The 26,605-nt window shown below is 47.5% G+C and overlaps 9 protein-coding genes across 9 annotated transcripts; 4 read left to right on the forward strand and 5 right to left on the reverse strand.

Moving 5' to 3' along the window:
• Positions 1–878: 878 nt before the first annotated feature.
• ATNIH1004_002103 (uncharacterized protein) lies at positions 879–2,725 on the reverse strand (the record flags this gene model as incomplete). Its single annotated transcript, XM_033566798.1, has 3 exons — positions 879–1,034; positions 1,108–2,615; positions 2,677–2,725. The coding sequence occupies 3 exons, from the start codon at positions 2,723–2,725 to the stop codon at positions 879–881; spliced, it is 1,713 nt and encodes a 570-aa protein (XP_033428793.1).
• Positions 2,726–4,152: 1,427 nt separating this feature from the next.
• ATNIH1004_002104 (uncharacterized protein) lies at positions 4,153–5,619 on the forward strand (the record flags this gene model as incomplete). The annotated part of the gene is made up of 3 exons (XM_033566799.1): positions 4,153–4,433; positions 4,906–5,056; positions 5,176–5,619. The coding sequence occupies 3 exons, from the start codon at positions 4,153–4,155 to the stop codon at positions 5,617–5,619; spliced, it is 876 nt and encodes a 291-aa protein (XP_033428794.1).
• Positions 5,620–7,963: 2,344 nt separating this feature from the next.
• ATNIH1004_002105 (uncharacterized protein) lies at positions 7,964–9,290 on the reverse strand (the record flags this gene model as incomplete). Its single annotated transcript, XM_033566800.1, has 2 exons — positions 7,964–8,929; positions 9,003–9,290. 2 exons carry the CDS (start codon positions 9,288–9,290, stop codon positions 7,964–7,966), a joined length of 1,254 nt encoding a protein of 417 aa, XP_033428795.1.
• A 4,519-nt stretch (positions 9,291–13,809) lies between these two features.
• Positions 13,810–14,500, forward strand: ATNIH1004_002106 (uncharacterized protein; the record flags this gene model as incomplete). Its single annotated transcript, XM_033566801.1, has 3 exons — positions 13,810–13,916; positions 13,992–14,338; positions 14,409–14,500. 3 exons carry the CDS (start codon positions 13,810–13,812, stop codon positions 14,498–14,500), a joined length of 546 nt encoding a protein of 181 aa, XP_033428796.1.
• A 396-nt stretch (positions 14,501–14,896) lies between these two features.
• On the reverse strand, positions 14,897–16,763 carry MAL12 (alpha-glucosidase; the record flags this gene model as incomplete). Its single annotated transcript, XM_033566802.1, has 3 exons — positions 14,897–16,152; positions 16,210–16,630; positions 16,692–16,763. 3 exons carry the CDS (start codon positions 16,761–16,763, stop codon positions 14,897–14,899), a joined length of 1,749 nt encoding a protein of 582 aa, XP_033428797.1.
• A 363-nt stretch (positions 16,764–17,126) lies between these two features.
• On the forward strand, positions 17,127–18,719 carry ATNIH1004_002108 (uncharacterized protein; the record flags this gene model as incomplete). Its single annotated transcript, XM_033566803.1, has 1 exon — positions 17,127–18,719. One exon carries the CDS (start codon positions 17,127–17,129, stop codon positions 18,717–18,719), a length of 1,593 nt encoding a protein of 530 aa, XP_033428798.1.
• Positions 18,720–19,218: 499 nt separating this feature from the next.
• On the forward strand, positions 19,219–20,646 carry ATNIH1004_002109 (fungal specific transcription factor domain-containing protein; the record flags this gene model as incomplete). Its single annotated transcript, XM_033566804.1, has 3 exons — positions 19,219–19,754; positions 19,817–20,261; positions 20,335–20,646. The coding sequence occupies 3 exons, from the start codon at positions 19,219–19,221 to the stop codon at positions 20,644–20,646; spliced, it is 1,293 nt and encodes a 430-aa protein (XP_033428799.1).
• A 1,775-nt stretch (positions 20,647–22,421) lies between these two features.
• ATNIH1004_002110 (uncharacterized protein) lies at positions 22,422–23,135 on the reverse strand (the record flags this gene model as incomplete). The annotated part of the gene is made up of 3 exons (XM_033566805.1): positions 22,422–22,424; positions 22,496–22,629; positions 22,703–23,135. 3 exons carry the CDS (start codon positions 23,133–23,135, stop codon positions 22,422–22,424), a joined length of 570 nt encoding a protein of 189 aa, XP_033428800.1.
• A 608-nt stretch (positions 23,136–23,743) lies between these two features.
• Positions 23,744–25,113, reverse strand: ATNIH1004_002111 (uncharacterized protein; the record flags this gene model as incomplete). The annotated part of the gene is made up of 3 exons (XM_033566806.1): positions 23,744–24,623; positions 24,690–24,801; positions 24,891–25,113. 3 exons carry the CDS (start codon positions 25,111–25,113, stop codon positions 23,744–23,746), a joined length of 1,215 nt encoding a protein of 404 aa, XP_033428801.1.
• Between the last annotated feature and the right edge of the window lie 1,492 nt (positions 25,114–26,605).

Genomic DNA, 26,605 nt, shown 5'->3' on the forward strand with positions numbered 1-26,605 from the left:
GTTATCCTGTACAGGTATTAAACCAGGTTATTTTAACAGCGACGACTTTTTTAAATGGCTTTAGGATCGCCTGATCCCTGCACTGTGTGAGAAACACTGGCCAATGGTTGTAGTACTTGATAATGTGTCCACACACGTCCATATACATGTGGACACATTATCGAGCGTGTAACTAACTAAGGCGGCAGGTTGTTTAATACAGTTCCTACCTCCCTATTTACTAGATTATAGCCCAGTAAGCTGACATTCCCGGTGTTAGAGGCCTGGATGGACTTAAACTAGGTATTTCTACAGCAAGCCTGTGGATCGTTCGGAGAGTTCCTGGAAGTTGCAACTCGGGAGAGTCGTTGTAAATGCTTCACGAGGCAGCATTTCAGGCATTATGGTGGCTGGGGTCTATATAAAGGAGGAATTTATTTAATTTACACGCTGTATAGAGCTGTTGGAGTCGTGAAAGGCCCTAGAGGCATCTCACACAGGTGCATTTAATTAGAAATAGTACTTATTTCTCGCACGGTATGAGTAGTGGCTCGACGCGAGGAATGCGAGTACGGCGAAGATCGTTCATCATAGAGCGAGTTGTCAGCCTTTGCCAGCCCCTTGCCAGTACTGGAACGTTTACGAAGCATTTTGAATGTTAAGTAGCCTCAATTCTGGCGAATTTGGCAATTAAAACGCGTATTTCACGATCAAAAGGTATGGATTTCGAATATCTAAGCTAAGGAGGGAGTTGTTCCCGACTTGCGCGAAATTGTTGGCGCTAACTCAACTGCCACAATTTTTGAATACGCCAGAGGCAAAAAGTAGCAAGGTAGGGAACCTAATATTCTCATTCTGGATATAATCGACTCCCCTAAATCGGAAGAAATCATGATACGCTAAGAGGCTGTCTTATTGTTTCTCTCTCGCACGCTAAGATATTCCTGGATTAACCCCCGATAATCCCCAGGGTGGTACGGGGCGAATTGCTCCGCGAGGGGATTCGATTTGCGTTTAGTTTTTAATCCCAGGTCGCCCATCAGTGTGTCAATGTACTACTCAGTATTAATATATGTCCAAACTATCTGGAGCATAAGAAAGAAAGGAAAGAAAGAGGAGGAAACTCACCGACATAAAATCATAAAGAATATAGGCATGTTTCTTTCCTTGTTCTAAGTACCGTTTACGCGTCCACGCATTAAACACCGCTGCCTCGAACTCCATCTCTTTCTGGCTAGGGAGGTCCAGATAGCCCAGCATAAATGCAGCTCCCCAGAGCGCCTGAACCTCGGCCGTCAACGGGGTGAAGACAGAATGGATCTGACCGGGGAAGAGAATGGAGCGGTCCCCATTTGCCGCCAAGCCGGGCACGATTAATCGCCGATAGTGTCGACTGGGGCCATGTGAGGGCTTGGATTCAGAATGACAGGGAGGTGAAGGGGGGTTCTTTAAGAACGGTAGTTTCTCGTCCACCAGGGCTGCTGCCCGTGTGTCCATGTTCCTCCAGCGAGAAGATGGATCGTCATCATTCATGCTGTAGTTAAGTCCGCACTCTTCACGTAGCTGCGGCGTCATGGCCATATACCCCTTGTCATAGCCAGTGCATAAGATGACGAAGTCCGTTTGGAAAGAATCGCCATCCTGAAGATTGACTACGTTGCCGCGCGACAGGGTCTTGATCTCCACTCCCTTGCGGATCGTTATGTCGCCCGAGTGCAACACCTTCCAGAACTCTGGGGCGCTGGCAACACCGATCCCTCCGCTACCCCAGAACATCCCAGCTCCAGGCGGATGCGGACGCAGCTTCCCCAGCTGCTCGTTTGCGCTGTAGCCCGCGTGCTGTTCGGCGAGAAATGTAGGGACCCGCCAGTATAGCCGGGTGATGGCACGGCCAATGTATGTCCGCTGGAGAAAGTGGTACCAGAAGCCGGACGTGTTCATGATACTGGGGCTGAAATTGGCCGCCATGCGAGTGGCGACGTGGTCAACGTTGCTCCAGAGTCCGAGAACTGTGGGTGCGGCCATGGCCGCCACACCCGACGGACTATCGCGAACCAACCAGTCTACATGCTGTCCAGCCTTGACAAGCATGTACACCGTATCGAATGCAGATTTCGCCCCTCCCACCACCGTGACTCGACGGCAGTTCTTCTCGATCCACTGGAGATGCTCCCCGATGACTTGGGAATGCACAACGGGGGAAGTGAACCCGTCGCTCGGGAACCGGGGAACGATGGGATTGGACGTCGGGCCCGTTGCGTAGATCAGTTTCTCACAAAGAAGATTGGCCCCGTTATTGACTGTGATGGACCATCGCCGGCGGTCAGCGATGCGGTCGATCTCGAGCACTCGGGTATTAAGTCTTGTGCGCTGAACCAGTTTAAATTCCTCCGCAAAACTGTTCAGATATTCGTGGATCGTGTCCGCAGGGATATATCCATCCTTGGTGACGCCTTCGGGTTTCATCGGCCACATGGAGTACTCAAATTTCGGGGGATTGATCTGCGCATACAGGTTGGGATAGATCTTTTCCCGATTCCAGCATCCTCCAATCGTCCCTCCGTCATCAACGATCAGGAGTTTGCTGTCGGGTGCTAGTTGTAGATAAGTGTATGCAGAGATAAGGCCAGTCCATCCTGTAATAATCAGACACTGTATTTATATGGATACCATATAGCATATAGGACATCTCCATACCTGCACCAATTACCACTACATCATACGTCTCAGGACCAGCTGACGACATGATAATCAAGTTATTAAGGACAAGGCACAGGAAGCCCGCTGGGATCAAAGACTTAGTTTTAGACCAGCGAAGAGGAGGGTGGTTTTTATATATTAAGCTAAGAATTATACTAACGAGTTAGATATTAACAGACAGGACTAAGGCTTACATCAAACAAATTCGTCCACATTATCGTCAAATCCATAGCTTCGTAACCCCCCAGTGGAGGCAGTTCAGGCCCCGCCCGGTGGACCTCTGTGCAAGTGTTCGTCTTTTGGCCCAAGTAGTGCATATCCACAGGAATCCGGTAGCGCATTTTCGGAACACGAATTGGGTTCAGAATATCGTTTGCAGACAAGAACTGTACCTACGCCCTACCTTATTTTGGCATAGTAGAAGTGTTGCTAGTCGTGCTGCGCCCTGTAAGAACCAACGATGGAGTGTTCTTGTCAAATCAGGCCATCGGACGGGCTGTTGGCGTGAGGTATGGTGTTAACATTTGTACGTACTAGCAATGCAGGCTATCAGACAAATGTTCCCGTTGGCTGGTTGGCGTAATAAATACCAAGGCGAGGGAACGAACTTGGCATTGATCAGCCTCTCGGGGCCAACCCTGCTAATTACAACCTCTTCTCTGCAGGTTTGTAAATTTCGATGGATTTTCCAGTATATTCTAAGTATCAAACAACAGTCCACTATAATTGTTATTATTTTTGATAAAGTAACGATCTGCATCTTAGGTGGTTGCCTAACATGCGGGGTTCACTCCTCCGAGTACTTAACCCCTTTTCCTGTATCCTAGCGAAGAGAGCAAGCAAGCGCGTGAAGAACCATCCAAGGAAGACGTATGGTAGTTATCGTGGTCTAGGATATCAATGATATATCGTTCCCTATATTAACGTACTCGATCACCGAGCTGCGCGCCTCTGTATTGCATATAAAATAGCACTTTTTATAAGCCTAATATCTTAACAGCAACATGTCGAGAGGGCCTAAAATCTATAATATATAATAATACAATAGCACACACACAGACGCCAAGCCTAGACCCTTGTAGGATTCCTAGTCTATTATACTTCAAGAAACACACTCAAACATAGTGGTATTCAAAACAACCATGCATTATAAGCCAGCAAAAACCCTAAAAATCCTAATCAAACCATATAGGCATTCTGAATCATTCATACACTAAGGAATACTTCTATATTTATCATAACTCTATGTTATTGTTAAAATATTAAGGTCGTAAAAAGTGCTATTTTATATGCACTACGGAGGCGCGCAGCTCGGTGATCCGCGCTGGTTACATACAGATGCTAAAAACAACTTCCGCGCAGAATCAATTCTTGAAATCACGTCCCCAAACTACGCTCAAAAGCCCTCAAATTTAGGTAAGTTTCTCTTTGCGCCAGCGGCTATCGTCTGATACCAATTTCTTTGGTATCGCGATGTTGTCTTCGCGAGCAGGTAGAAGTGGCCGGCCCTCGGCCGGTCGCGAGAACGCACCACGTCAACACCACGAAAGCGCTCTGTCTCTACACCACGACGGCTTGCGACTTTTGGAATATATAAAAGAGCAGAATGTGAGAGTCCCGAGTCCTATTATCGACTACATCCAGTTTGCTGTCTCGGTGGGCAATGACATACTGCAACAACCCAAGGATGACTGGCGCAGGGCCACGGAGACCCTGCAGGAAAGTGTCCTTGCCATGCAAAAGACCTCCACGCCGTGCGCACGGGACGCAATCATTTCATGCCAAATACGCAGTCTGCTGCACGTGTCTGGGACCATATTGCCGCCAGGGCACCGCCGCCGACGCGTATCCAGTTGACCCACAGTTCGACAAGCAGTCCGGCGGCCAGGGCAGCAAGGGGGGAGGAGTAAAAGGCAATGGTTCCTGAACCAGCGCCTTAAGCTGCGTGAGGATGCAAGAGTTGCGGTTAATAAACTAAAAAGTTGCGTTTTCGAGCGCACCATTGCTGGTTTTCCATAACGGGTATTACTAAGCCGGTCAATCCATAACTAGTTACTATGGTATGGATAAATTTAAAACAGGTTCGATTGTTCATTGGGTGTGAAGCTGATAATGCAAAAATCTGTAACACCCTCACCTTCTTTATCGAGCAGCGGACGTGACAAATGAGCTCCTAAACGTGATGTTGCAGCATGCTAGCATCGACACCTTTGTTAAACACTATAGTGTGGGTATCCACGTTGATGCTCAGGCGATCGTTCGGAGACTGCCGGCCCAAAAGCAGCTGATGCGGTTCGCAGCTTCCATAAGCCGGTCAATCGACCCCCGACAACCGTACAAGCTAGATGACACCAGCCATGTCAACGAGATTCCGCGGGTGCGTGCTTTCAGGGGCACGTTAATGAAAGAAAAAAACTCCGTGACAAGATGAAGCGGGCCTTCCAGACAGCGGAAAGGGAATTTGAACAAAATTTCGGTACTGACCCCCGACGAAAGAAAGTGACAAAAGGACTGTCGCACCACGCCCGTCGGGCACTGAAAGGCGTAAAAAAATACGAGAAAGAATACACCCGCGCGAACCAGAGATATCAACGGGCACAATGTGAGTTCCGGAATGAGTGGCAACGGCAGCGTAACCGCCTAGTGCGTGAGAACCTGGAACGATATAAGAACGAGCAGCCAGTGATTGACAGTGAACGGCAACTGTCTGGGAAGCTGGTGGATGAAGAGGTGTTGGGTGCTCTGGAGCGTACTGGGTATATCACTCCACAGCATATAATTTTGATTGACACTGTTCTGACCATGCCGGGCTCAACTGTAAAAAAGGAATATCAGCGCCGGATTGCTGCAGTCAATGCGGCGCTTGCTTTCTGTGATGTGGAAGAGGGGTCACCAAGCAGACGGCCAATCTTACCCAGAAAAGGAAATGCAGTGCCATAGATGATTACCGTCTGTTCCCCCGACGAAAAGGCAAGAATATCCTTCAACGAACGAACACAGTACCGCTCTTTGTCAAGCAGTTGCGTCTGTCTGCATTACAACTCCAAATGAAAGGCCGAAGATCTGCTTCCTATGCCTTGGAAATCCCCGACTTCCGGAACATGAACGATTAAAGAAATATAGTACCCCTAGATCTCTCAGCCGCCACTTTGTTGACTGGCACATCAAACCATGTCCGAAAGAAATGCGTGCTAAATGCGATATCTGCAATAAAGAGTTAGAGCACAAAGCGCATCTGATGAATCATGCAGAGACGGCGCATGGATTTGTCTCACGTCTGCCGTTGTCCGCCCTTGGCCCAATTTAGACTTTACAATCCCAATAATAGTTGTGGGAAATATTTGGTATTGTTCCGGTCTTGCTACTCAACTACGGAGTTCAGTTCGACGTGTTCGCCAGTATTCCCGTCACAACGGTCTGTTACAATATTTTCGAATCTTGCATCCGGATGACCGTCACAGCAACTACTACAATGAACCACGAAACGCGTTCGCGGAGGCATGTCGAGAGAAAGCACTACTTAGGCACTTGATTTCTTAGATATCGTTGGGAATTCTAATTTGCTCATAGTCATTCATAATATTGGTGGATACTATTATCTTTACTCTTTTAAGGGGACACCTGATAAGGATAGAGACAATATATCTTATGAAACTGCTTAGGGAGAGTTACCTTACAGAGCAAGCATCTTAATATTAAGTCATATGAATAGAGCTTGATAGAGCCGGTTTCGCCAGGAAACACTGCCAAAAATAGGACTACCTCGTCGATGCCGCAAACCCGTTAAAGCAGTTCACTGCGGTGGCTGTGGTACCCACATTCAGCAGCGAGAGCCTCCATTTCTGAGTGACAAGCGTAATGAACTAATGAAAACCCATATGTGACTGCAGTCACTTGCGACTGCGGCGCTAAGGTGGTAAGCCTGAGGCGCTTAACCAAATCAAGCTCGACGATAGATTTGTGGTCAAGAATATAGTCGCTGCCAAGACTATAATGAGAATGGCCGCACCCATCACATAACCAATGAAATCAGTGCTTATGAACATAGCATAATCATTGTCCGAAGCACGGCAGGTCATTCATTGCACTACTCTCTTTTCTTTCCCCAGTTTCTTGAATTGGATAGGGCATGGTACCCTTCGCTGCACTCATTCGACTCCTCTCGAGACCTGCTTGCAACGGTCTTGTGGTAAAAGAAATTCCGAATAGGTTATAGTAAGAGGTGTAAGCCTTTTTTTATTTTTTTTTTAAAAAAAAAAAAAAAAATTAAACTACTAGGTCAAAACTCTGAACATGTTTCGAAAAGTTGTGGTGTAGCCGCTGGGCTCGTAGTATGACTGACTTACAAGCCAATATGAACGGGGCTTTGCTCTCCATGCACTATTCCTCTGGTCCACCTGGCCTGATAGCAGCCGCCATTGGTTCAGAGTATATAATGAACACTAAACAGCTAGCTACTACAGAGGGTTTTAGTATTCAGGAAGACCTAGAACCATTCTAGCGTGAGAATGAAGTCCATAAAGTTCAAGATACTGCACCTACAGATCCAGTACTATCTACAGTTAGGCCGCGCGTACGAGCGCCACCGCGCTGCAGTGATTACCATATTGTAGGATATAAGCAATTACAATGTCCTAATCAATTTATTAATTAGTTTTTAAATGGAAATGCAATTGATTTGTTGATAAAGGCCTTGAAATTTCGTCTGGTGGTGAAATTTGGTGCGGTGTTCCGCTGCTCGCTTACTGTGTACATCCGCCACTCGCTTACGGGATACGTTAACTATTTGAACCGTGGAACGTGATCATAATATGACTCGATTAGGAAAGTAAGGTCTGATATTTCTAACTACATAAATCAACGTATTTTATATGTGTGGGTCGGCTCGCTTATGCGGCCAGAGATAGGTTGAATTATCTCATCTCTATTCCGCGTACGTTTAGCGGTCATTTCTACTAACATGATTTAAGAGGGAGACACTAAGCGCTCGCCAAGGCGCTAGGGCGTAATTGGATACTAAATCCCGATATTTCTTATCGCTCCCCTTCGTCAATACCCCGAATCAAAACAAAACAAATGAAGCCAAAGTAATTACCAAAATAGGAAATAAACAAAAGAATGCAGAGTGGTGTTGAACGACTCTATATAACACAACCTGGGACTCCTAGATATTTAATCAAAGGATATTCCTCCAACTGTAGCTTCTTCACCATTTGACTTAATCCATCCCCTTAATCGCTTTGATGAGGCCATCTGCAATCATTTTGGTAGGAATGTAAACTGCCTAGCCTGGGAGCCAGCCATTCCTCTTGCATTCATTTTTAGCGCTCTCGTCGTTTTCCATGCAGTATATAAACTTCCCATTCCAGCCCCTGCAAGACAGCCGAGGACGGACACAGTTAGCCTCGTCTTTTTGTCTCAGCTTTTCCTTCTCCTCTTCGATCTCGTCCGGAGTCTTGGCCCGCCCCATAAATGGGGTCCCGCCGTTCGACCTGCACACAGCCTTAGATGACTCGTCCTCGCCCATACAGTACTTGAACTTCCAATCACTGGTTCCCACACGGCTCGCCACAGTGCCGCTCACATCGAAGCTCTGGCAAGACCACTGGGGACGGACACAGCTAGCCTCTTCTCGTCCTATCTGCTCTTCCCTCTCCTGCGGCGTTATTTGGTTTTTCTTGATTTCCATGTCACATATTCGTTCTTGTTCTTTTCCATTATCCGTAGCGGCATCATAGGCATAGGATGTATCGCATTGTTTTTCGTCATGCCAAATTTTACATCGTTTTACATCCTGAGACCAATACCACTCACTCTTGTCTTTAAAGGGTACACATTTTTGTGTGCGCCTATAAAACTCACTATAGTACCCCCCCGGGGCAAATTCGAAAGGAGATGGTTGTCCCGGTTTTCCAGATATCGGGTTAGTTCGTATCCATTGGCCTGCCTTGGTTGAAGGGTCAAATAAGCCCTTTTCTCCAATGTTGGCATTGATAAAATCATAAAGAATTATCGCTCCTGCTGGAATAGCACCTGGCCATCCACCCAGGGCGACCCCGTTCTTAGTGGGGGGGCTTTTAAGGGCGGTGTACATGCCAGTTAATGTGCCAGGTGCATCTCTTGACAACGACATAATATGGTTCTTAATTTTGTCAATGTCACCTTCTGAATCGGCAATAATTTGATTCAAAACAGCCAAACCGGATTTCACGTCTGCTTGGTTGCCGCTGTCTTTCGGCCCACAGATAATCTACACAGTCGTGACGTATATCAGCACCCTGCCAACAGCTGCAAGCAAACTTTTTACCACGGATTGAACTTACCACCCAGTCACCAAGTTCATGAGGACCTGCGGCTCCCCTAAATCCTCTGCCAACTTTGTTACAAAATGCTATACTAGCTTGTATAGTTCCTTTAGCACCTTTAGAATCTTTGTTGACACATGTCCCTGTAAGCCCTTTATCGGTTTGCGTCATAACACCCGTTTCAAACCCTTCTATGCCGCAGTATTCTTCAAGAGCTTCTGCTTCTAGGTCCCGCTTGTCAACTTTACTGGGAATCCCCGCAGCCAATCCCGCCAGCAAGGCAACAAGTCGAATTGAAAACTTCATGGTCGTCAAATAATATTCGAATAAGCGATGTTGAACAGCTGCGACAGCCGGAGACTGGAAGGCGGTCGACCAATGAGGCCGGGTTCAGCAAGTATACCGTATAGTCGTTTTCTTGATGATGTCAACTGTCGAGTAAGAATAAGAATGCTTGAATAATTGAATAATATTGTTAATAAGATTCTATGTCTTCAGTATCTACTCTGGCTTTATATACCCGTGCCTGTGTATTAACATGTGCACCTGGAATATTTAATTATTAGTTAATTATCTTGAAAGTGGAGAATAAGGGCGTTGGGAAATATTGTTTCACTGTTTTAAGGTGGGTCACAAATAACTCTCTTGAAAGTGGATAATACGAGCGTCGGAAATGTTGTTCCACTGTTTAAAGGTGATTTACTAGTAAGAAAAAAAGAAATATCGGGATAACTTATGGGATCTAATTACTTCCTAGCGTCTTGGAGAGTGCTCAGTGTCTGGGGTCAATCCAAGACCTTTAGTGCCAAAATAGCCTTGTTAGATAACGGTATACCGTGATGCACAGGATACTTGTAACTGTAAAGGGCTGGAGCCTGTTTTAACTTCTCTGGCCTATCAGCCCTTAATAATTACAGCAAGTGACTTTCCTTTTATACTTATTTACTTGTATTCTGCCCCTTTCCTTTCTTCCTTAATGATTTCTTTTTGTACATAGCCTATCCTATAGGTTCTACGGGTTCAGCTCCTAATAGTAATCTTGTAAATGTATTAAAATAGCCTCCTTTAAAGCGCCGATAATAGTTTTAGACTTATCTGAGCTGGTTTGAGTGAGTTTCTCTCTTTCTTACTGTTTTAAGTTAATTTAATCTGGCAACTGGGACACAGTTACCAAGGCCAACTGTGTTTTATCACCCTACCAAGCCGTGCGGAAATTCTCCGCTCACTTTTGTATATGCCAAGAACGGGCGCTCATGAAATAACTTCTATATCGGGTTATATCACTTCTTGGAATTCTGAAGAACTTGGCATTGGGTAGTATCCGCATTTACTACTGAGCCATAGAGATATATACGCGGTGCCGCCCACGCACAGTATACTACCTGAAAGTGGAGTACTAAGACCTCTCTTTTCCATGACTCCGAAAGTCTCACCCATGTAGCTGTGACGACTGTCTCTCAGTGAGTAATTAAAATAAGACTGGGCACGGTTAGATATCATTGGTACGTATTAGGAATTATTTCACTTATCTAGGATCTACTAACTGGGCTTTAGCATAGGGGAAAATGTGAAGACAGGACAGGTTGAGGCGGCTGGAATTATCACGCATGAGGGAGCTAAGGGCAACATGTTTGTGGCAAAGCAATGGTTCAAAATTAGCGAGTAACATATGTCGACAAAAAGAGAGAAAGAGAGGGAGATTTACATTATACCTTATTTTAGCTTCTCAGAGGGCTTTTCCAGGGTCGTCAATAGCCAAAGTGCCCGGCAGTCAGTACATATATAGGATTTATATTAATATGTTTTCCTTTGCCCTTCTCCTTGCACCCATCCATACTGATCACCTCTGATCCCTTAGCACCCTTTAACAGTTGCATAAGTGATTGTATTCAGAAGGATTATCTGCACAATCTATGAGAGATATTGGGTATGTTAGGGACCTACCATATTCGGTATGGTCACGTGGCCTCACTTAGTCACCCGTCAGTCAGATAGTTAAGTTAAAAAATTAGAGTTATTGTCAGATATATGGCTAGTCCCGAAGAGGAAATAGTGTACGATTGGTAAAAAGGTCTTATTTGAATGAATTGAGCTGGTTGGGCTCTTCTTGATTACTGTACGTCACTACCTGCCGCCCGACACCGCCTGCCGCCCAATTTCAACACACCACCGCAATGTCGAAAATGAAGCTTTTGAGCCATATACAATTTAAATTATACCGAGATCTTTTTAGGTACTGAAACTAAGGTCCTAAAGAAGCTATGTACAAATTTTAATCGCTCCGAAAGCGATGTGGTAGCCGGATCTGCCTTCCTCGGCGATTTACCGTGGTAGAGGCCTCTCCAACAACTTCAGGTGCTGGGACAATAATATCTTCCTGATTCTTTGCCTTTGGAGTTGCTGGAGGATTCTTCTTGCATTTTCTGGACTGTTTAAAGTCATTTTAAAGCTGTATATTGGCCTCTTTAGCCAACCGATCCTCTTCCTTCTGGCGTTTCTTTTCCTCCGCTGCTTGGGCACGTATCTCTTAATTAGATGCCCTGATTCTTTTCCTTTTTTAATTAATTGTTGTTTCTTTTCCTTTTCTAGCTGACGGCGTAGCTTCTCTTCCTTTTTTAAAGCCTTTGAAAGCTGTATTTGCTTCTCTTTTTCTGCTTGAAAATCCCGAGCTTGCTGGATTTTATTAGGAGAATAGAATACTGCATTACCATCCTCAGGAGCCCGTAATTCAAACTGTAAAGGCTTTGCACGTTGGCGTCTCTTTTTCTTATTCTAGAGAGCCGTCTGGAGGCCCCTATTCTGTAGCTTAAGCAGGATATTCTCTGTAGAAAGATAATGCATCGTTCGGCTCAACATTTTAGTCGTTTTTAGTCCCGGAAGTCTGCAAAAAGTTCTCTAAGAAGCTGTTTAATCTTTCTCCAATCCTCTGCTTGTATAACAGACCTAGAGCAACTGCTAGAAGAAGGTCTTTTATTCTCTAACTTGCTAAACCGTGCCAATGCCACTTTAGGATTAAAAGGCTATAACCTAACAGTTCTCCACGCACTTTCAATATTTCCTGCAGATAAGGCCTTCGTCCAGCTTGGCCAGAATAGCCTGAAGAAATCCCACTTGGTAATACGGCTTAGGCCTTGAGATTCATGTAAAAATGCTTCCAATTGACCTCCGTAGGCTGCTGAAAGCGGTCCAAAGATACTGACATCAAGCAGCTGCAAGGAATGCGTAGAATAAGGTGGATAGGTCGCTATAAAGATCTTATTAGCCTCACAGTAGTTTAAAAACTTTATGGTAACATGGGATCCATAACTATCAAGAATTAAAAGCCTCCAACGCCTCCTAGCTTTGGCCTTTGTTTCCCGGTTAAATATTTGCTAAAGCCATGCAAATCCTAGCTCATCATTAGTCCAGCCAGAAGGTAAGATGCAAAGAAACATTTTGTTTTAGTATTAAAATCTTGAAGCCAGGAGTCTTGTAGTTTACCAGATACCGCTTGGTATATCAAACCAGGAGAAAGAAAAGTCTGGTCTGCACAAATACAGCAATTGTAGTAATCCACTCCGATTACCATCCTGTAGGCGTTGCTTGAGGCCTCCTTGCTATATAATTGCCTAGAAAAGATTCTCTTGCCCTTAGGAAGCATCCAATAAAAATCCTTTCTATCATATTGTACATATCCTCTTGCTGTATATTTATTCCTTGATTTTCCGGCCCAGATACTCAAAGTATAAAGCATATTTAAATGCAGATCAGCCCGCTTGCGTGCAGAATAATACAGTTGTATAGCAAGATATAAGGTCCTTTTTATCCTTTCTAAGAAGCGGCCGGCCAGTTCTTTCCTGGCTTTGTTCCAGCAATTTCCTTTGCAAAATTCCGTAGCATCTCATGCGTATAATAAAGGCCTCGCTCAGATTGCTTATTTATAAAGGACACAAGCTCTTTGGCCTGCTGGTTGTTGAGGAATCGCTGGTCTTTATATTCTCCTCCCTCGGCTGCTAACTCCGCGGTGTCGCCTTAATAGCGTTGATCGATTAACACCAAACCGTTTTGCAATTTGAGTATAGTTAATCTGTTCTCCTGGTTCCAAAGAATTGATTGCAGCTAACGCGGCTTCCATTAAAGCCATATTAAATAAGATATGGTAAATTAAACATCTACGTTTGTAAAGTCGGTGAGTAAAGATTTTGGGCGGCAGGCGGTATCGGGCGGCAGTTGGTGATCTACAGTATTCTTCTTGGTTATTCTTGATTGGTTATTTTGTTGTGTGCTCCGCGGGGGTTTTACGCCGATCTAGTCACATGATTCTGGCCCACCAACGGCCATATTATTTGACAGATCCCAAATTCCGATATTTCTCTACGAAGCCGAATCAACTTATATATGAAGACAAATAGTACTATTCGTCTACCAAAAATCCAAGATCCTTGAAATGCCGTAATAGTGTATCATAATGGACATTGAAAGTTAAAGGGTCAAGAAAGGGACCGCTCCTGGGAGTCAATCCGCCCTGCACAAGGTTTCCATAATATATATTCCTGTTGCTGTCACATTGAGCATAGTATCTCCATATGGCTGACATGGAAAACCCAGTCCATGGTTATGAGCCATTGTTATTTAGTTTTGGGTGATATATAATTCATTCTTCCCTACTTGCGTTTAGAGATATAGCCCCTGTCGGAAAATGTGGCTATGGTGCCATAAGAGATTCATGCGTCATGCAAGGCAAATCACGGGATCAGCGCAGCTGGCAATAAAACTTCCCTTCGCTATACTCAAACTCAGACTAGCTGTCCGTTTTCTAAATAAGCCAGCCTTCCCAAAAGCAAAAATGACCACCAACCCAGTAGTTCAAAAAGCAGTAGATCTGCAGCGATGGCCACATGCCAAACTTCTGGTTCACACCTGCAACCAGTTCCTTCAGGAAATCCGAGATCTGTAGGTGGAAAAATTTCCCCACTCGAATTTCGAGCGCCCATTCCGCTTTAGCTATTAATCTAGGTCGACCTCTAGTACTCCAGGCCCTGAGCTCGAAGCTCGCCTGAACCGTGAATATGGTCCTGGGCATCCATACTATGAAGATATGTGTAAACTTGTCAAATTAGGCTTGGAAGAAGGCTGGGTTGCCAGTGAGCCACTGGATGGCCCCAAATATCGCCGAAGCCGCGTCGCCACTCCAGGCCCCGAGAACAATTATATGAGCATCACCACTGTCTTCTTCGATACCAATGATGTATATTCCGGGCAGCCGCATTCCCATCCATACGGAGAAATAAACTGTGTCATTCCTCTTAATCCTGGGGCCGAACTGGAGGGATTTCAAGGCTGGCAGGGTGCCGGTTGGACCAGTCCCTCTGCTGGTGAGTGCCCCTTTTCACCGAACTCGGCTTCATTCCCGGTTTCCATTGAAGTTGATGGATTAATGCCTAGGAACATGTCACTATCCCCGCGCGAGAGGCGGCGCTGTAGTGGCCTTGTTTTTTTTGCCTGCAGGGAGGATTTCTTATAACGTGGATTTATGATTTTATTGGGTCTGTAATATAGCCGAAAGGAATTTAACGACTCATAACTATTTTAGGTATTGATAAATGCCTTATAATTAGTATGTCTGCTGCAGGATGGTGGGGAGAGAAATGAGTTGCCATGGAAAAGTACGGATGGACCATCAATCTAAGAGTTCAGGGATATGCGTTCCATTTAGAAAAGAGGAGACCTCGACTATGGGAGAATGAGCGCAGAAATGAATGAGGACCAGATGTAGTGCCCTAGAAATTGCTATTCATCCAACATGATACTCGATTCTTAATACTTCTATACCTCTCTCAAGCAAAATTGACTGCTTACATTGCGTAGATTAAGGGTTCTATATATCTTCAAGATATAGCATCAGCATAGAGGCTGGTCGGTCCAGACTCGGATCAGGCGAGATAGATCCGACCCTCAAACGGTTGCAAGATACCCTCGTCGGACTGGAAGTAGTTACTGACTAGCAAAGTCATAGTTTTTGCGTCGTCCTTCTGCGTGAAGACCTGGGGGATCGCGGTGAAGTTCAACACTACCAAGGCCTTTTTCGTCCCTCGGGACTTGACAAAGGTGAATGCATTGGGATTCTCATAGTCCACAATGTCGAATGCCCCGTGGATGAACAATTCCCGATGCTCCTTTCTCAACTGCAAGACCTGCTTGTAGAATGAGAGTACGCTGGTGGGATCATCTTCTTGCTTCCTGACATTCAGCTCCCGGTACCCGTCGTGCGCACGCATCCAAGGCTGCCCGGAGGTAAACCCTCCGTGCGCGCTATCGTCCCACTGCATGGGAAGCCGAGAATGGTCGCGAGCCAGGACACGCAGCCCGTTCATGATCCGGGCCTGACGCGTGGGATCGACCCCGGAGGCCACCTGCTTCTCAGCTTCACGATAATACCCGAGGCACTCGATGTCTTTGTACTCCTCAATGGGCCATTCTCGCGGGGCATTGACCATCCCAATCTCCTGGCCTTGGTAGATGAACAGCGTGCCCGTCATCGCGGCCATCATCAATGCCAGCATCTTGGCCGATCGTTCTCGATGCTCCGGAGCATCGGACGCGAAGCGCGACACGGAGCGACCATTGTCGTGGTTTTCGAGGAAAAAGGTCGTCCATCCGTCGGTTCCCTCAATGAAGGATTGCCACTTGGCCACTATGGACTTCATCTCGGTCAGCGGCCAGGGATGGAAGATGTACTTGTCCTCTAAACTATTCCCCATTCCGATGTGGCCAATGTCCAGATGGAACACCATGCTCAGCTGGTTCTCTGAGGCCCCTACGTACTTGAGGACACGGCTGGGATCGGGAGTGTTGGCAAGCTCACCGATCGTAACTATATCGCCATAGGGAGCCATCACGTCAAAGACTTCCCCGATGTACTCGTGTATATGTGGGCCGTTGCACCACTTGGCGATGGCAGGCTGGATGTAGCTCTTGGGATCGGTGATGGGCGCATCCTGGAAGTCTGTGTGTTTCGAGTACTTATTAACCGTGTCCACCCGAAAGCCATCGACTCCGCGGTCGAGCCAAAAGCGGATGGCGCTGTCGTAGATGGCTCTGCGTGTCGCTGGGTTGTCCCAGTTGAGGTCCGGTTGCTCCTTGGAGTACAGGTGGAGGTAGTATTCCTGCGTGTGCTCATCCCAGGTCCCTGTATGCGTCAGCGTCATTCATGGCTCTTATGAACTCCCGATGGAAGATATCATACATGTAGAGCCAGCAAAGTAGCCGCGGTAGTTGGTTGGGGGAAGTCGATTGCCTTGGTTGTCGTATCTGGGAGGTCGCCAGAAATACCAGTCCCGTTTCTCGTTTTCTCTGCTGCTGCGGGATTCGAGAAACCATTGATGTTGGTCGGATGTGTGGTTGATCACCAGGTCCATGATGAGCTTCATTCCATGCTCATGGCAGGCGTCAATCAGCTTCTCCAGATCCTCAACCGTGCCGAATGCCGGCAGAAGCTTCTCATAGTCGGCGACATCGTAGCCCATATCGTGCATTGGGGAGTCGTAGCAGGGAGAGACCCAGACCACATCGACGCCCAGCGAGTGTAGATACGGGACTTTCTCGATCACACCACAAATATCCCCCCATCCGTCGCCGTTGGAATCCTTGAACGAGGCGGGGTAGACCTGACCAACATTAGGGCTCTCATCCGGAAAACAAGGATCCGCAAAACAAGAAACAACGGACCTGGTAGATGGTTGCTTCCTTCCACCAGTTGTTCGTCCCTGTGGGAACGGAATTGACAGCCGTGGGAGACATTTTCTGTGGGTTGTCTCCAGGAATTTTCGTGGCAGTGGCTTTGTTTTTATATCACACGATGCACTCTCTCCTCCGGACTACGGCCGTCTTGCCTCCGACTAAGGACCGAGCCACCCAACCAGACCGGAAGAAAACATCCGGCAATTCAGACGAAGAGAGATTTCCCCACAGAGCCAGTGTGGAGGCAGGAAATTTCCCCAGAATGACCACGCGATCTCGTCTGGAGACAGTAGTTATCGCGGCGATTGCAGACACATCTCGGTTATAAATATCAGGTCGATGCTGCTCTTCCCTCGCGGTGTCTCATTGAGCATGCATTTGACCTCATCCTGACATTACCACGCACATTCTATCCTACCAACTATGCCTCCACAGGATTCAGAGAGAACCCCCATTCCAGAAACTCGGGGCCTCTCCGTCCTCAGTCATGGCAAACATGCCGCTGAGAAGGAACAGTCCATGACTCTCTGGACTGCTCTTCGGACGTATCCCAAGGCCATCGGATGGTCCGTCTTGCTGAGTTCAACCCTCATCATGGAAGGATACGATCTGGCCCTGCTCAGTTCCATGTATGCTTCTCCTGTCTTTAACAAAAAGTATGGCGAGCAGACCGCTGAGGGGCGCTGGAATGTGCCGGCATCCTGGCAGTCGGGCCTGAGCAACGGTGCTCGCGCCGGAGAGGTCATCGGCCTGCTACTGCTCGGGTTCATTCAGGAGCCTCTAGGATATCGCTGGACAATGGTGTCGGCCTTGATCGCCATGAATGCCATCATCTTCATCTTCTTCTTTGCCGTCAACGTCAAGATGTTGCTCGCCGCCGAGATCCTCGCGGGGATTCCCTGGGGCATTTTCCAGACGCTCCCCGCGCAGTACGCGAGCGAGGTATGCCCAGTCGTGCTGCGGCCCTACCTGACGACGTTCATCAACATGTGCTGGGTCATTGGGCAGTTCGTCGCCGTCGGGGTCAATCGGGGAAGCATCCAGCGCGACGATCAATGGGCCTATCGCATCCCATTTGCCGTCCAATGGGTCTGGCCGCTGCCCATCCTGTTGGGCATCCTCTTTGCCCCCGAGTCGCCCTGGTGGCACGTCCGGCGAGGGAATATCGACGCCGCGAAACGTTCTCTCCAACGACTGACGTCGCCCAGCGATCCTACTTTCGACCCGGACGCGACTATCGCCATGATCCAGCATACCAATGAGCTGGAAAAGTCCCTGGCCGAGGGGACTCGATACTCCGATTGTTTTAAAGGCGTCAACCTGCGACGTACGGAGACGGTCGTTGGCATCTGGCTTGTGCAGACTCTCTGCGGACAGAACCTCATGGGGTATTATTCCTACTTCATGGTACAGGCGGGACTCCCGACCGTCCAGTCCTTTAACATGTCCTTGGTGCAGTATGCGTTGGGAATCGTGGGGACCATCAGTTCATGGTTCCTAATGTCCATGGCAGGTCGACGCACTTTGCATGTAAGCGGACTGACCTGTCTTTTTACTCTTCTCATCATCGTAGGCAGTCTGTCTTTCGCCCCCGAGTCCAACAGTGCGGCCAAGTGGGCGATTGGCGTTATGCTTATCATCTTCACTTTCTTCTACGATTCGACCATTGGACCGGTGACGTATTCCCTGGTGTCGGAACTGTCGTCGACTCGGTTGAAGGCCAAGACCATTGTCCTCGCGCGCATGGCCTATAATATCAGCAACATCGTGGTCAACGTGCTGACCAACTACCAGCTCAACTCGAGCTCGTGGAATTGGGGTGCACGTTCGGCATATTTCTGGGCTGGGACGTGCCTGGTATGTCTGATTTGGGCTTTCATCCGAGTCCCAGAGCCGAAGGGCCGGACATACGAAGAGTTGGATATGCTGTTTGAACAGCACGTATCGGCTCGGAAGTTTGCGCAGACTACGGTGGACCCGTATGAGAAGGGGGCTGAGGGAGCAAAATCCGAATAGCCATGAAGTATTCGGCTGGCATTTGAACACATATATTGTGTGCAATAATCAGACTCGTATAGATATTTTACATGGATCTCTTCCTAGAAACAAAACAATAATAGAATAAATATAACAAATAAGATAGGATAAAGATATCTGTATAAATCAATAATTAGATCGCATAAAATCTAATACACTAATAGGGAGTTGCCTAAGTGCAGCCTGAGGCACCCAACCTCGGCCCGTCTTTATCCGCTCTCTCTTCCTTTCTTCCTTTCTCTGTCTCCCAGAAATCCTGGAAAAACCATGCAGAAGATGTTTAAAAGCTCAATATATTCTACTGATGCCCGACCATCAACAACTAGCCTGTGATGCCTGCCGCCGTCGCAAGGTAAAATGTACTCCCAATCGCCCCTGCCTTCGATGCCAGTCTGCTGGAATCTCCTGCCGCACCTCCGGCGTCAGGAAGAAAAAAGGGCGGCAGGGTCTATCTGCCAACGTCTTAAGAGAGCTTCGAATGAAATCTCCGATTCAAGAGACTTCTCCTCCAAGTGAAGCCGTGCGGAATGGATTTGAAAGAACCGAGGGACTCGTGGATCCGAGTCTCGTGCAGGGCTGTGCGGAATACTTCTTTGCTCGGATGGCGGGTACAGTGCCCATTTTGTCACTCGGTGGCTTCCAGCGACAGGTAGAGTCCATGAACCAGTGTCTACATGCATACTGTCTGGTCACGGCCTTTTGTGCCTTTGTCGTGACTCAGACTGGGTACCCCTCTCACCATCAGGCCGAACCTTCGGTTGGATTGGCGCTATTGGAGGAGGCGACTGTGGCACGAAGACAGCTGGATCCATTTTCCGAGTCTGTTCGACGCTCTATCACCATTGCATTTTTGCTATATGGGTGTCATATTGGTCAAGGGCACCAACGGCGAGCCTACTACTATCTCAGGGAGGCCACCACATTATATACGGCCGGAATGCTAGATGAGGAACACGATCAGGATTGGTCGGCTTCCCATGACCAGCTGTTCTGGCTGCTCCTAATCTCTGAACGGTAGATCCCTATCTTTTCTATATACGCTGTGGCATGACACGCCCCTGACTTTGGCTCTGTAGTGCCCACGCCATTAGGCGCCGGCGTCCCATCACATTGCAGATTGGTCCCAGCAGTCCACCGCTAGCGGACTCTTTGGACCCCTTTACCATTGGATTTAACTGTTTGGTCAAGCTTTACCGTCTGTTTGATAAATCGTTTCTCGACCTCTGGAATGGGACTCAGACGACTTGGTCTAGAGAGGCTCTCATTCATTTAGAGGAGCATGTCCAGCGTGCGGTGCCCGTTGACATTCAGCTCCCAGATATCCTCCTCGCGGATCTTCTTGTCTCCCAGCAGTGGCTCCGAACCATTATCTGGCAGCTGGCCACTCGCGCTGGATTTCTCTCGACCACCCCCATCCATCCCTGCCTCGAATTTAGATACCCCCTGCAGATTGCTCGGGATCTCGCAATGGCTACCTGGAAGCTGTCGATGGGCAGCATGGAAACCCATGGAGTAGGACTGGTATGTCTTTGCTGATTCCACCCGTGTTTATCCGTTACGGCAATGGAACGATAACTGACCAACTCCATCATAGATCGAAAAGATCTTCGAAGTCGCATGCACCCTCACTGATGTCATGGTCTGTGTCTCAACAACGGGGCTTCAATCCTCTGCCTTTGAGCTGGGCCCGCAGGATTATTTAAAGCACTTTTGCTTCCTGATTGCCACGCTTCCTGGGGGAAGATCGAGGTTTTTGCCCCTGCTTTTGACAAAAATCGAGCAGACCACACCTGCTATGTTAGAGCCTGTTCAGATGCATTTGAATCTCTCGGAAGAAAATCCCAGTGATTTACCAGGCGAGGCGAAGAGTCATGAGATACACCTGCAATGTAGGGAAGAAGTCTGACGAAAACTGACGTATTTTCAAGATCGAAGTTTTCCTGATCGATACCCAGGTTGTTTAGCAGTTTCCCTGGCCGCTCTTCGGGTTGCTTTTACTCACAGATTGTTTTCAGTCTCCCCATTTATTCACCACCCAAGCGCATCAGGCAGGGTTTTGCTGTGCAAAGTCGGTGTGTTCACGCTGACCGGACCGCGAGTGATACAACTCGGAAGACCGCTACACTGAGAAGAAGCGTCTTATGCTCTGGTATACTTGTTCGTATAGAGAAAGCTCCAGGTTTCTTATAGAACTCTTCAGGCTTATTCTCAGCAACAAGAAAAAATACCTTTCGGCCACCAAAATTTTAAGTTAAGTATGTAAGCTCTACCTTGGTTTTCTTACGCTTAATTTTTATTGACGTGATCTTCAGAGAACCACCTGCGCATTGCCGGGCACTGAGTTTGGCATATAAAATTTATTCATGGGACATTTCTAAGCAAAATGAAGGCGAAGTGATGGTAGTATTGCTAATTGTTGACGGTGTTTCATGACAATCAAGCTCGGTCGACTATATACTTGGAGACCGTTTCGTCCATATGAGCAACTTGAAATCAATGCTGAAGCTATCTGGTAAAAGTCATGCTGTATGTACATACCAGGGCGTCCCCCTGGTTCAAAGAGAAAGTAGTCGCACAGCGCTTAGAGTCCGATTTCTTTGACTCCCATCGGGTCTGAGAAGCTAGACCCCAACTGCATGGCATCGTAAAGATTTGGTGTTTTCTACTTGATTTGTAAAGTAGCGAGATATTGAAGAATTTGCTCAATGCTAGTACACGCCTATCAAGGCTTTCATCGATTGTTAGGGTAATCGATCGCTTCGCCTGCTGGAAGCATCGTGCAAGAATAAAATCCAGTTCTTCTGCAAAGAAGTGAAGCGCAGACAATCAAATGACATGGTTTACTGGCGTATTATAGTGATCCAGAAACGGCAACATGTTTTTGAGAATGATTCCGTCGTACCATCCAACCTGTCTACACAAGTTCAACATTCTCTGGAAATCTCCATCCCGACGACTCGCGAGATATGATGTGGTTGTTGCTTTTCACGGAGGATGTAACCCAGAACCCCAGTTCCACATCCAAGGTCAAGCACACTGCCTGATAGGGTGTCTGCAATTTTCAATATAATGGAGCTGTTAATGCCATCGTTACCGTACCACGGAGCTACCTGGTCATGAAATTCTGCCAATTGCCGTCGCTACGGCTCACATATAAGACATGTTGCTTTTTACGGTCGAATGGCATTATTCATGCTTGAGAAATATGAAGAGCTCTTGCGAGAGACGTAGACGCCCAGAAACGGCGCTTCACGCATCGACAAGGTGTGGATCCAAAAATATTGAAATTGCGTCCGAGATATTCGGCGGTTGGATATGAAAAACTGAGAATTACTGTTCTCACTGCTCCCTTGGCCCCGAAGGCCTTCTTACATCAACCATAGACGGTGAGCTTGGAGGAAGGTTCTAGTGTATAGTAAGATAGGATTAAAGTGTACTGTTACTTGTATTTTCTAGGCTAGCCTGATATATCTGCTCACGCAGGAAAAGACTTCTTTGAACTTTTGATCGCTTTGGCTCCTCTACCACGAAGATGTTGGATGGAATTGATACCCTTTCACATAACCTCAGTTTATTCACTTGAAATCCAGACATAATAAGTACTATCTGCTAGTATGTGGCCTTCGAATCATACAAGTCAACGTCACCCAATCGCCAGAATTTCCTCCCCTACCTGTAAATCTACTGGCATCAAATTGTATAACGTTATTGTCGTGTTCGCTGCATGCGTCCTGAAATCCTTTTCGCTGGTATACCGGATACCCCTTCTTCGAGGACTCGACGTAACATTCGATTCCAAGTTGATCTGCGACATCACAGCCCCATTGTGTCAGGGCAGAGGCCGCCCCACGGCGTTCAAACTGAGGGTCCGTGGCAAGCAGTGCTAATACTAAGTGAAGAAAAATCAGCACACTTAACATAAGGAATGTTCTGTATGCTACTGCCAGCACGGGAAAGCCTACAGCAATGTTCTCTTCCATCCTGCCCGAACACCATCTTTCGCCTCTCAAATAAATGGCTCTGGCAAAACTGGTACCCTTCTTTATTTGCTCCAAATGGGATCCTCATTTCCTTGTCTGTTCTAACAGATTCACGCCACTCCTCCAGTCCTTCATCGCCGTGGTATACATGCCACTGGGCAAAAGCGATCATTTCATCAGAATCAGTATCGACGGCCTTGAGAAAGCGGACTGTGGGGTCTTTATTCCAGTCGTTTAGGATCCGTGTGATTTTGTTTATCCGGCAGGGTGGCTCTGTTATTCCAGTTGTAAACCCATCGGTATTTGGCACATCCCCTATGCTGCGGAAGAAGGCACTAGCTTGCATCGCTACCTGCTGAATGTCTACCATGCGTGGGACGTCCGCCTGGGTAATTGGCTCGACGTGAACCGGCATTATGTTTGTTGGCTATGCTGCAATGTCGTCCTTCGTTACTGCCTTGGTCCTATAATTCCTCAAAGTAGAGCTATACTTATAAGCAGGATTTGGAAAATCGTTACTGGCCCTGGAACATTGAGGTAGTTCGGGTAATTTATCTTTCAGGTCCTTCGCTTCTAACCAATGCATACGAATATACGAGTTCGTTCGTATCTCGGGGCTCCTAGCCAATGAAGCTGCTCTACAGGTGACTCATGGTGGGACTATTCATCAATCACGGCGCCTTGACCTCCACATTGGGTCCAATATTTACTTACTCTATCACCCTCTAACACTGTCAAGTATAAATAAGACTCGGTAAGAGTTAGGTTCGAACTGGTAACGTCTTGTTTTTATTAAGAACTAGATTCCTGTTATTAATACTGCACGTCCACTGAAATTAACGTACAACTGTCAGTTTAAGAAATTAATTTTGTCCATCATTGGAAAAAGAATATTTGTTCAATTAAATCAAATCTAAGCGTTCTATTCGTCTATAGATGCAGCATTCCAACACCCAATGCCGATTACCATGGCAAGTACCGGAAGCCAGCCGAACGGACGGACATCGTGTCAGGCAGTAACCTTTAGTTCAGCAATCTCAGGACCTCCTCGGTGATATCAACCAAGGGGAACTTAGAACGGTTTCCACCCAGGGTACCAGGCACCTTCTCAGAATCCATGAAATACTCGATGACCGAGTACAAGCTTTCTCCGATCTGGACGTTATCCACGGAAGATCCACTTTCGGAGAGGTACTTATTGGGAACGGATCCCAGCCGCTCGGCGCTGGCCCATCCATCGCGCGAACGCAAAACAACTGTTCCCTCGCTGTTGTCCGACACCAGCAGCACCTTTCCGTCGAATCGTGGCGGCAGAATAATGCCGTCAACGTCGTTTCCAATTTTAGTGCTATTGGCCTTGTTGCCGGTCAACGGGACAAGGACCTTCTTCCCAGCCTGATCCTTCATGTTAAACCGATACAGCTGTCCATCGGAGCCATCCGTAGAGAGCAGAGTATCGCCGTTGACAGCAAATCCGGTGAGTCCGTGAATGGTGTGGTCGGGGTTAGGCTGCAGGTACCAGGGAGTGGCCGTCGTGCCATCTTCGTTGACCTTGATGATACTGGAAGGGTAGGTTCCGAGTGCAAAAGTATTCCCCTCGTCATCATGAGCTGCATCCTGGTAGCCGCCATAGAGGCCATTGGGATCGGTCAGGTTTCTGCGCCAGAGTACCTCGCGGCTCTTTGGGTCGACCTTCAGAAGGAAGTTCTCGCCACTGATGTTCTGACCCTGGGTGTCGAAGGCAGCGCCGGCGTCGACGATCACAGACAGAAGGCCCTTGGGGTCGACAACCACACCACTGACATGGAGTGCTGGGTTGAAAGACAGACCGGGGAATTCTAAAGTGTCAACAACCGCCTTCTTGGCCGGGTCGTAAACGGCAACGGTGGAGTTGTAAAGAACACTGCAGACGTCAATGATGTTAGCTGAAGCTCACTTCTAAATTTGATCGACCTTATATTGTCCGTACCTCAGGTAGGCTAGGCAGGTATCGGGATTGTAGTCCGCGTGTTCCGGATACAGCTGGAAAGCATCAATGGTGATGTCACCCGAGATGGGCGCACATTTTGACTGAGAAGAACCTTGGATGAAAGTTAGCTTTTTTACTCTAGATCTACGCCGCGTCTGGGTAGATATAGGATCTGTACAAAGGGGTGCTTTCAGAACTCACCGGCATTGCCCTTGGGACCATCATGTTTCTTCGGGTCATACCTCCATGGGTTCCAAGATGCGTTCTCACGAGGGCCATCATGTTTTTCTGGGTTGTATTTCCAGCCATTGTCGCGAGCGCGCAGTCCCCTCCTGAGGGCATTAGTTGGCTTTGCCTGAGCAGGCCCGACGTTGGCTGCCAGCAGGAGTGCCGGGTAGAGGAATGTTTTCGAAAACTCTCTCATGTTGGGTGGCCCGGTTTATTGAAAAACCAGGTATTGACTTGTGTGCTTGGTGAATTGGATGCAGGAATTGAGAGGTGACAAGGGGGATTGCGTCGGGCACTTATATACTGGTCTTGCCGGAGGTAGCGTATGAAGTGATTCCGTTCTCATGAAATCATCATTAATAATAGTACAGGTTGAAACATTCTCAGCCGCGGAAGGTGCATCATTCCAGGCGTTCACTAGGCCCACATAACCACGCTCCGGTTTGGCAAGGCCAGAATGGATAAACTTCAGACACCCACACAACCTTAATCGGTTCCCTCATAGCTTTCACTGGCTCATGGTGTCATGTGCTGGAAAACCATAACACTGGGGTTACCAGTCATCGACGGAGAATGCACTCTATCTTGGGTAAAGCCAAGTCAGGTAAAATCTCAAGGTACTCAGGCCAAATGATCGGATTCTACACCAGAACACTAAGAGTAGGAGTCCCAGCAGCTCCCTGCTAGAGCATTAAACACCTTTGATTCTTGTGCAGGGGACCCAGGGTCCAAAGGAGGACCATGTGGCCCGTAGCGCATATCGTGTTGAGTAGAGTGCCGATGGTTCAAGAGCTCGTCATTCCAAATGTGGTATTCTTGACGCCCACTGCAGGACCCGTCGGACAGGAAGCTGTGCATGAAACGGCGTCGCTTTGGAAGCCGTCTAGAAAAGCCAAGTCTTGCGTCAAGTGGCGCAGCACCCGACATTGGGCTAGATCCGGTCGATTGTTTGGATGGGAGCCCTAGTTTCCAATCGCTGGTTCCGTGAATTACTGAGCACTGCGGAACGAAGCCGCTCTCTGCCTGCCAAGCCCCTGCTTCATTTCCTTTTTCTGCTCGCCCACCCTCAGTTCCCCCATGCAGGTTGTGCCTTGCCACGTCCTCAAACACACCAAAGACAAGGTGGTTCGGCATGGGTGGTATGATCACAAATCGTCTTGTATTGTCATCAATTCCGGATTGAGCTTCTCTGCTTGTCCGTCGACTTCCGGGAATTGGTTCCGGAAAGATCCGTTGCGGCCGGTCGAAGAAATTCGGCAACCTACAGAGTAGCTCAACCACGAATGGCACTGAATTTTGTCTAGCTGTCCCCACAAACGGGCGGCATAAAACCGTGGTCCTGAACTCCCACCAGGAAAGGTGACAGCTGCTAAAGGGTAAAAAAGGCTGACGATGATAAATATGAAGACGAAGAACAAAAAGGAAAGAAAGAAAGAAAGACGAAGGTAGAGAAAAGAAAAAAAATTAGGGGACATGTCCGACCGAACAAATACAGCTTCACGTCGACGGCCCCTTCCTGACATCCGATAGGCAGGCATTAATGAAACTGCTAGATGCATAAATAGGTCTAACTCGAGGCTTCTAACTTCTAGATCCTGGTACTAGGCAGATGCATAATGAGTAAACGAACCCAGCCTATTTTGCCGGAATTCATGAAAATGTTTACTATTGATCTTAGTAGACCACAA

This window comes from Aspergillus tanneri (genome assembly GCF_003426965.1).
Source record: "Aspergillus tanneri strain NIH1004 chromosome Unknown AapTan_1_pilon_pilon_pilon, whole genome shotgun sequence".
NCBI lineage: Eukaryota > Fungi > Ascomycota > Eurotiomycetes > Eurotiales > Aspergillaceae > Aspergillus > Aspergillus tanneri.